This window comes from Mizuhopecten yessoensis, unplaced genomic scaffold (assembly GCF_002113885.1).
Source record: "Mizuhopecten yessoensis strain PY_sf001 unplaced genomic scaffold, ASM211388v2 scaffold10985, whole genome shotgun sequence".
Lineage (NCBI taxonomy): Eukaryota > Metazoa > Mollusca > Bivalvia > Pectinida > Pectinidae > Mizuhopecten > Mizuhopecten yessoensis.
The window spans coordinates 916,260-927,301 of NW_018408820.1; the positions used below are offsets into that span (position 1 = coordinate 916,260).

Below are 11,042 nucleotides of genomic sequence, written 5' to 3' on the forward strand. Positions count from 1 at the left end.
CATTTGAACAAACTTTGTAGCCCTTCATCTCAGCTTGCTACTGGCCAAATATCATCACCCAGGGCATTTTGGTTATTGAGAAGAAGTTGTTTAAAGGTTTTTAATACAATTGACCCCTGTGACCTTGAATATAATTGAAGGTCATTCATTTGAAAAAATTTGGTAGCCCTTCACCCAAGCATGCTACTGGCCAAATATCAACTCCCTGGGCATTTTGGTTATTGAGAAGAAGATGTTTAAAGTTTTTGACATATTTGACCCCTGTGACCTTGAAAATAGGTGAATGTCATTAATTTTAACAAACTTTGTAGCCCTTCATCCAAGTTTGCTTCTGGCCAAATATCGACACCCTAGGCCTTTCAGTTATTAAGAAGAAGTCGTTTAAAGTAAAATATTGACGACGGACGACAGACGACGGACGCCGCGCCACGGCATAAGCTCACTTGGCACTTCGTGCCAGGTGAGCTAAAAACTGATAGGTCCCCTATAGTTTTATCACAGAAAAAATACCCCTCATCTATAATAGGTAATTTGGTTTGGGTTTTTGAGTTAAATGTCATATTATACAGCTAATGATGTCCCTCCATAAGGACAGTGGGTGTAAAATGTGTTTGGGAGGGGTATGTTGGTGAATCTGTCACCTAGAAACATCTCATCAATAGATTTGTACCAGGTTTTATCACAGGTAGAAAATATTTTATCTATAATCTAGGTCTGTATATGATTAAAACAAGTAAAATATACTTATGTAAATAAACTAGACTCCTTTAGGATTACAGTGTTTTTTCTTAACTTAATTCCACAACAGCCTGTTCCTACATAAATTAGAAAATTACAGCATAACTTGTATTGAAAGCGGGGAGATATTCCTCATTTTTTGAAAAAATTGAGCACGTTTTTAAAAAAGCAAGGGGAAACAGCCAGTATTGGAAGCCTCGGGTCTTTTGTCCAATACTTTATCCCGAGGGTTTGAATAACCCAAAAACCCATAAAAACAGCTTCTTTTCTAGTAAAGTTGTAAACTGTCCGCATATTTCTCATTTGTATATGGAGCCCGGATGGCAATTGCTTGTGACGTCAATGACCCTGACTGACCCCTAAACGTCATAAAATGAAGTAACGAAAAATAGCGTCACCCCGAAAGGTCACTTTAATTCCCCCGACAGTCTGCACATGTAATCGATCTAGACCCGTGGGTCGGATAGAATTTTCCAGCACCGCCGTAAATGCGGATATCTCGATCTAGTATTATATGCATGAAAGGGTTATCACAATCAGGTAAAAAAACTCATCTACTCTCCATCCTACATGTATATCTCCCCCACCTCCCAGCCCCCTTTTATCCTCCAGTCTCTATATTTCTTCCTCTACTCACAGCTGCCAATAGTGCCTCCCTCTCCTCATCCACATCCGTATTCCAGGCGGTCATATCATTGTCGGTCTTCTGGCTGATTGTCACAAGGGTCAAAGTACCGTTCATGATGTCACGGCCGGGAAAAAGGGTTTTAAAATCTGGAAACATCAGCACAATAAACATTAATGAGAAAGAGAATGTAAATAAGCCTACTAAATTATTATAAAACAACCTAGTGTGACAGCCCCACATCACCTCACTATATAACATAATGTACACCAGGAAATTGTTGGCTGTAGTTTAACTTTTGCCCTTTTTGTCTTCCTTAAAAAGAGGGAATTTAACATGACAGCAACTGCTATAAGCACACAGCATATATACAATGTACCATATATTCATTTTTGTAGTAAATAATAATAATAATATTTTGAGGTTCTTATATACCGCTTTATCACAACCTAGTTCCTAGGTCGTCTCAAAGCAGTTCAAAAATTATTATCCGTGGTTATTGGGCCTTTGCAACCAGCCAATACCTTTCTCAACTCCCTGGGGAGCATACAGCCGGTGCTGACATTTCGGCGCTCACAGCTAGCATTCTACATTTCTAGCACTACCCAACCACGTACTCATTTACAGCCGAGTAGACTCAACCAAGCAGAGTAAAGTTATCTTGCTCAAAGATACAACACAGTGCCGTGACGTGAGTCAAACTCGCAACCCTTCGGTCAGGAGCCCGGCGTCCTACCACTAGACTACCGTGCCTCCGTAAACTCAAAGTAAAGGTACTGAACAACATCGACAATATTAATTACGATGTTGACATGTTTCGACACACTAAATGTGTCGTCATAGAACTGATGACGGCACATTTAGGGCGTTGAAACATGTCAACATTGTAATAAACATTGTCAATCACCTTCAAGTAGATGTTGTCCAGTCATCCTTACTCTGAATTTTTGTTTTCTTTTTTCTGGACTTTTTCCATTATGAATCCATCCATCGAAGGCTGTCGTATCTTTGGAATGAACAGATTATAATTATGTATGATCCAATAAAAGAAGAATTAAACCAAAGTCAACCTGCACAATCCAATTGCTATGCCCAAATAATTTAAAATGTACAGAATTTCAAATATTCCTTGATACCCAATTTTGTTTTGTTTTTGAATTATGGTTAATTATCCCAATTTCAGTGCTACGAAAATCTGTTCAACTGTTCTTCAGAAACAAGTAATTGATAAACAACAACAAATACTTTGAATGCTGTCAAAGTTTAATCAGACAAAAAAAAAAGATTGAAAAGAAGATTTTAATGAAAGTATCACTGACCTAATTTCATGATTTGGGGACATTCCTGAGCAACGTATTCCAGTCTGTCAGAGGGATGAGGAATATGTGAATCTTCTGTCATGAAACCATCTTCTTCCTGAAACTTTATATCATAAAAGGAAAAGATTAATAATTGTACACTTGAAAACACACCTGGTATATCGAATAAATACACTTAAAATATAATAATGGAACATACCATTTTCATTCTCATAGATTTGGTTTGGTTTTGGTTTTGTTAAACTTCCTATTAACATCTAAGGTCATTTAAGGACATGCCTCCTTATGTATTGTGTAAGCATGCAAGTGTGTATATAAGCTGGAGACAGGGTATAACATGTGTCTCACTCTGTAATTAATTAAGAAATGGAAAATAGCATTCCTATCACTGTTAATACAATGGTGGAACAGATCATGTTTGTCAATATGAATGCATTGAGGGAATGTTCCATTTCTATCTTTAGGGATAACGGGATATAACATACAATGGTTATCACTATGGATACAGAGATATAACATACAAGGGTTATATCTCTGTATCCATAGTGATACCCATTGTATGTTATATCGCTGTATCCGTAGTGATAACCATTGTATGTTATCACTACGGATACAGATATAACATACAATGGTTATCACTACGGATACAGATATATAACATACAATGGTTATCACTACGGATACAGAGATATAACATACAATGGTTATCACTATGGATACAGAGATATAACATACAATAGTTATCACTATGGATACAGATATAACATACAATGGTTATCATTACGGATACAAAATTATAACATACAATGGTTATCACTATGGATACAGAGATATAACATAAAATGGTTATCACTATGGATACAGATATAACATACAATGGTTATCATTACGGATACAAAATTATAACATACAATGGTTATCACTATGGATACAAAATTATAACATACAATGGTTATCACTAAGGATACAGATATAACATACAATGGTTATCACTATGGATACAAAATTATAACATACAATGGTTATCACTATGGATACAGATATAACATACAATGGTTATCACTATGGATACAGGTATATAACATACAATGGTTATCACTACGGATACAAAATTATAACATACAATGGTTATCACTATGGATACAGATATAACATACATTGCTAATCACTACAGATACAGATATAACATACAATGGTTATCACTACGGATACAGAGATATAACATACAATGGTTATCACTATGGATACGGATATAACATACAATGTTTATCACTATGGATACGGATATAACATACAATGTTTATCACTATGGATACAGATATAACATACAATGCTAATCACTACAGATACAGATATAACATACAATGGTTATCATTACGGATACAAAATTATAACATACAATGGTTATCACAATGGATACAGAGATATAACATACAATGGTTATCACTATGGATACAGTAACAGAACATAGTGATAACCATTGTATGTTATATACCTGTATCCATAGTGATAACATACAATGGTTATCACTATGGATACAGGTATATAACATACAATGGTTATCACTACGGATACAGATATAACATACAATGGTTATCACAATGGATACAGGTATATAACATACAATGGTTATCACTATGGATACAGTAACAGAACATACCAAAGCTAGCTGATCCAACACCTCACAATGTCGATATTCAGGTTGGTTTTCCAGAAATGGTTTAACAAGGTTTGCCTTGGCTGAACTCTTGGTAACAACACGATAAGGTTTATTTTCAAATTTTGGTCCAATGGATCCTGGGAGTGGTAATCTCTTATTCAGAGGTCCAAATGGTCCTAGGTCTAGAGAAAGGCAGACAGAAATATATATATAAATGCAAAACACACCAAACATTTTCTTAGATGTACAAGAATGATCTACATCTACACAAATAAATTACGAAAGTCATAAAATATTATCAAATAAACAAAAAAATAAATCACGATACTCAGGTCAAAATAACTTTTGTCTTATAGTAAAATGTACATGTATACACTATATTTTTGGTACTATGTCTGAACCAGCTACACATTATGTTGACAGTCTAGTTGTTGCTATACAATGTCATTGTTTAAACCAAAACCTCTGGCTGGTTTATACAAACATTTGGACTGAACAGGATCCTATAGGTCATGATCAGATTAACCTGTCTACCTGACAACATTTGTGACACAACAAATTTGTCCGACAAAACAGAATGTAGAAATAGGCACACATCTTATTTTGCATTTCTTTTTATAAATGGGATTTCAGCATTATGTTGGATACGACAGGGTTCTGGATTATTCAGGGATCTGATTAGGCAGGTTACAACCATTTATGATTAGTTGATCACTCCTGTGTATCTGACATGAGCACTTCAGCTTGTTAGGTTAGGTTGGAAATATATATATATTGTCCTTATATTTGTGGCTCCATTAATTGCAACCATAAAAATAAATACATGCACAGAGAAATTGTCATTTTACTAAGCATAATAATTAACTCATTCACCCCTGAAGACACATTTGAACTCTTCCAATTAAAAAAGTTAGAATAGTTCATTATTTTTGGTTTGTTTGTGTTTTACGTCCTATATTATAATTAACAGCTATTGTCATTTAAGGATGTGCCAGGTTTTGGTGGTGAAGGAAAGCCGCAGTCCCCGGAGAAAAACCACCAACCAACGGCCAGTACCCGACGACTGCCTGAACGTAGGCCCCCAAAAATAGTTTGGAATAGTTCATTATGAAATTTCAGGGGTGAATGAGTTAAGTAGAACATCACTGATTTACAGTACCTTGAGCAAATTCATCAGGAAAAAATTCATCTTCGTCTCGTTTGTTGTTGCCACTGCTGATGGAGAAGGATCGTACATACTTTACAGCACTGTTCAGATTAGGCAAATAGGTTACCACTCTCTTTCTTGCCAACAACTGGAACAAATAAACAAACTTTCATTTTGAAATGATTTCCTATTAACTCATTCACCCCTGAAGACACATTTGAACTCTTCCAATTCAAAGGTTGGAATAGTCAATTATGAATTTTCAGGGGTGAATGAGTTAATCATGAGAAATGAATTTTGATATATTTTATATGTTTAACCCGTTCACCACTGTAGACCATGTGAATGGACTCAACCAGATCAATGCATGGTCAAGTCTACTAAAGCTATGTAGGGGTGAAAGGGTTAACATTAATCATTGATACATGTTAAGACATATAACTGTGTCGGTAGAGAACAATGTAAACATAAACAAAGAAATTAGTAATGGGCAATCAGTTTATAATCATGATTATGCAATCAGTTTATAATCATGATTATGCAATAAGTTTGTAATTGGAAGTAGTAATTAAACTGATCGCATAATCAGTTTTAAAATAACCAATTTCAGCGATAACAATATTTTTACATCAACAGATGTAATTTTTACTATACAATATTAGATTTCCTTCTTTTACAATATATAATATTTTATATTTTATAATGAATGAATTACAACCAACTTTTACACAGTTTTGATTCTTTTTTTAACATCACCATCAATCATAGAAAAAGAATTCAAAAAAATAATGAAATACTTCAAATGCATACTGTAAATATATACGACACTTGAGTTTAGTAATGAATCTATTGTATTGAATATCATGAAGTATGGAACTAGTAATTAATAATCAGAATCAGAAAGGGATTTTGGATCATCATGACTCATCTACCTATCACTACAAGACATCAAACATAAAGATACATATATACATATATACTAAAATATTTCTTTTTACCCTATTAAGTACATGCATCCAAACAACGAGAATTAAGCTAGCTAGAAATTAAACTTATAAATTACCAAACCAAGGATACTTGGAAAATGGTATACATGTAAGAGCTGATTATGAAAAACTTTTTTAGAGAAGTTTGAATCACTTGTACTTGTGAAGAAAGAAAGATGTTGTCCACATAATCCTGTATATATCTTAAATAACTAACTACATGTATACTAGAAACTTTCAACCTGTCAAATAATTGCCCTTCAGCAGTCTAGTACAATCCAAATGAGCCCATGCAAGTAAGGTGTACATGTTTTTCTGGGGCCTTTTTGGGTTCGATAATGGGTCCCTTTCCCCATTATAACTATTTCATATTTATGCCTAATTCCCAAAATTTGCAGTAAACTCCTATAAAATTTCCTTCTCAATTTGTGTATTTTATAACCAAAATGAGATAAAAAGGCCCCATCCAAAATTTAAGAAGGAAAAAACTTGTTTTGCCCTTCACATGTCATCATTTATATAGGATCTTAAATGAGTTTTCATTTCATATGAGATTTTATGAAACGAGTCTTAGGAGTTTTTATTTTTGCAAATCTAGGCATTTTGACAGGTTTTAAAGCCATAATGTAGAGGCCTAGGGCTTAAAGGGGCTGGTCGGGGGAAAAATGTCATATTTGCTATAAAATGGCATACACATGTTTAAAATACCTTCTTATGAAATATACCGATAAAATTTTTGCTGAAATTCACTCCCCAAGAGTAAAAATTATAATTATATTAAAGAAAGAAATCCTAAATCGTCACCTGACAGTCTAAAACTCTCAATTGATCAGTGATGTAATTTGACCGCAAGCACGTCATCAACAACACCAAATGTAAATATCGCAGCGAAAGAAAAAGATGCATGCAAAAGTCATGACAGACACGAGGTATCAATAACGTTATATATAACAACAGCATATAGGTAGGAATACTACACTTGCATCATACAAGACCTTTGAAAACAATTATTTACGTATAGTATTGCTGTCTTGTCTGCTAGTTGAATCTGACATGGCACATGACGGCATGCTATTGTTGTTATCTTCACTGACTCACTTTCGAAACAACCACGTGACATATATAAATAGATATGCGCTAAATTTATGCGGGGCTTCCCAGAGATTTCAGTGGTCAAAACTGGACATTGCAAGCAGAACTTGACCATCATAGTGCCGTGGTATAACTTTTGAGAGCCCAGAGAACGCATTTAGACCCATTTATTTTGTATTTTTTTCCCCGACCAGCCCCTTTAATCAAATGGAGACAGCCATTTTGCTGCACAATTCACAATTTATGACGTCACATACGTCATTGTACATATTATGACGTCACAATCGATTTCTGACTGGCACGGCCAATGAAAATCGATCCAGGGTATATTACACTATAGTGACATATGTAAAAATATTACATGGGTGAATTCATTGGATAACAGGCCGATTATATGATAAAATTATTATACAGTGAATGCTGTGTATTAATTTCCACAGTCATTAGGAATTCATCCATGGATACAACCACTATGGAATGCAAAAGAAAGATGGAAGTTTACCTGCAGTATTTTCTGGTTTACGCTTTACGTTGTATGTACATACCTTAGTGGCCAACGCCATCTCAATATTTGTTCTTTCTATTAATTGTTATCTCTTGTTTTGCATTATCTGTAAAGAAAAAAACTCAGAATCAGTACATATTACAGATACAATTGTGTGTACAAATATTGCACTTTTTTTACCCGTTAATTTTAACTAATCATCTGCAGCCCAGTACAAGAAACAGGTAGATATGTTGACTGCACCAGGTTAAACAATATGTTATTTGGTGCCATGGGTTGTTAATAGTGTTGTGTTTATGAGTGAAGTCTTGGAAAAAAGGGAGAGAAGAATGTAGAGAAACTGGACTGTGTCAATTTTGCCAACGATCAGGTACATTGTAGCTCATCATTATATCTATCAATTGGTAGTGCGTCCATCTCGAGTTCAAAGGGTTCTGGGTACAAATCCTGTCTGGCCATGCATTTCTCTTCTCCTGTTAACGGTGCTGTGGGTTGTAAATAGTGTTAATTGTCTTTGCGTGTGATTAGGTGAAGACAGAAAAAAGGAGGAAGGAATGTATTGGAACTTGACTAGGTAAATCTAAGGTGCCTAGATGGTAGCTCAACTGGCCTTGCACTTCTCTCTCCTAATACTGCTTCAATAATGTTATCCTCTCGAAAACTAAGCTAATGAACATTCGTGAAAATTATGACAGGGCACAAATCCTGATACGACGACTTACAATTTACTTGTATTATATATAATATACGAGGTTATTTTTGCTATTTTTTGTATATGTAAAAAACACTTATGAAAAAATATGAAAATAAAAAAAAAAAAACTAACATGTACACTTTCTCAAAATATACAAGTTTAACTTAAGAGAATCATTCCGACCAGTTGCCTGGGTTTCAGCTGTTCATAAGTAAATAAATAAAAAAAAAATAGAAACCCAATTTCCACTATATCATGAGTTCTAGTATTTGTATATTTGCCTATAAAACCCAGGCAGCTGTACATGTGCTGGCACAAAATCGGGCAAATAGGCAACATTATAGTGAACATGATGAATAGACGAGAACGTCGACCTACAAATGAACACAAATGCGAACATGTACCTTAGAAACAGAAACGGTTAAATAACATCACTTTTTTCCAATAGGTCTACTTATGATTCGTATCCTTGTACATTTGGTTATCCATTCTTTTGGTGTATGATCATTTTAAAATACAAACAACGACCACAACTGTGTATATTACCTTCAGCAAATTTCCATTTTCCCTTCAAACCGGAAGTTTGGTTTGTTCGGGGAATTACTAATAATAGGATTTTACTGAACCGGCTGAACTGAGCCTCGTTTCTCACAATAGGGCGAGCTGGCAAGTAAATACAATTGTCCCATGGTAGGTTTTGAATTGCTAATTCACAGAAGCCAGCACTGAGCAGTAATCACCTCTTAGCAATTCAAAGCCTATCATGGGACAATTGTATTTACGTGCCAGCTCTCCCTATTGAGAATGTTACCCTTTAACTTAATTACTTCCAATCAGTTCTTTTGTTTGTTTTTACATTTATATAAATGTATGTACAGTATATGTACATGACACACACAAAAAACATATATATATATAGACACATATATCCATTCATTATCAAACAAATACCAATAATATCGGAAAGGAAAGGTAGGATTATTCAAAACTTTGTACTTTAATTTGAATTTGACAGGTGGGAGCTGTCAATGTGTGCATTTGACCTTTTGTTACGCATAATAAAACTTGTAGCAAAACTTGTATCATATAAATTTAGTATAAACACCAAAAGGATGATTCCAATGGGGTTCCTTAGATCTAAATAAATCAATTCAATTTATAAAATAGTTACATAATTGTATAGCATATATTGATAATTTGATAAGACTCTAAGACACAGTCTTTTATAAAATAAAAATAGATATAAATTGTTACAAAAAAAAATATGTCTCGTATCTGATACCATTGCATTTTGGAGAGCAGGTGATCGGGCATCCCCTACCTAACGAGATCTCCTTCATGTCATACATCAGATATATAAAGAGGCTTATAAAATTACATGTGCCATAGGCTATAATCAGTAAAATAATGCTGGTAATTGAATCATGTAAAATATGAAGTGATTAACCACATATTGGAATTTTAACAATTAAAGACATATAGTATTAACTTGTGACTTGCCAAAGGGCTGGTGGTTGGGCAAAAGTCCCATGTTTCAGACAGGTTTCTCGAAAACCGTAGGGTGGAATTCAACGAAACTTTACATGAGTGTTCGTGTATGACAGGCGTTGGGCAAGAGTATTTTCGTTTTTCGATCGATCATCCGACTGGTCAGCCGGACGGCGGCCTCTGATTGGTCGAAATTCAGACATTGTCCGATTTTGATGAAATTTGTTATATATGTGTAGTATGGTACTAACAAAACAACTGCGGTGTTTGATTTGTGATTAAACAAAATGTCTGCCATTTCATGACCTCTGATTGGTCGAAATTTAAATATTGTCGGATTTCGATCAAATTTGGTATGTAGGTGAATCATGGGACAATGATCACCTCCGTAAGTTAGGTTTCACATTTCAACAAAATGGCCCCCATTTCCGTCCTCAGATTGGTCGAAATTTAAATATTGTCCAATTTTGATCAAATTTAGTATGTAGGTGTATCCATAGACCTAAATTAACGGGACCGCCGACTCCATGACGTCACGCTCTATAATCAACCAAGGAGCTTCCCGATGTTCGCAGCGCCCCCACCGGGTGGTATAGAAAGCAACTTCCGGTTTGCTCCAGGGGTAAAACAATGGGTGGCAAACACTGTTGTGTGGTCGGTTGTACCAACTCCAGTAAGAAAACAGGACAGTGTATTAATTACTTTGGCTTTCCCAAAGATGCAGAATGGCGGTCAACATTGATAGCAGCCGTAAATCGGTGTGATTCGGGGTTTAGCCCTGACAGCAT

The 11,042-nt window shown here is 34.9% G+C and overlaps 1 protein-coding gene across 1 annotated transcript in view; it reads right to left on the minus strand.

Annotated features, from left to right (window-relative positions):
• The window catches only part of LOC110464364 (methylmalonic aciduria and homocystinuria type D homolog, mitochondrial-like), a 12,262-nt gene extending 2,875 nt beyond the window's left edge, over positions 1–9,387 (minus strand). The window contains exons 1-6 of the mRNA XM_021519551.1: positions 9,313–9,387; positions 8,113–8,178; positions 5,502–5,637; positions 4,343–4,524; positions 2,683–2,785; positions 1,376–1,512 (exon numbers count right to left, since the gene is read on the minus strand). Of these exons, the coding sequence (XP_021375226.1) occupies positions 1,376–1,512; positions 2,683–2,785; positions 4,343–4,524; positions 5,502–5,637; positions 8,113–8,130 (576 nt within the window). The 5' untranslated portion in view covers positions 8,131–8,178; positions 9,313–9,387. The remainder of the gene's footprint in view (positions 1–1,375; positions 1,513–2,682; positions 2,786–4,342; positions 4,525–5,501; positions 5,638–8,112; positions 8,179–9,312) is intronic.
• Between the last annotated feature and the right edge of the window lie 1,655 nt (positions 9,388–11,042).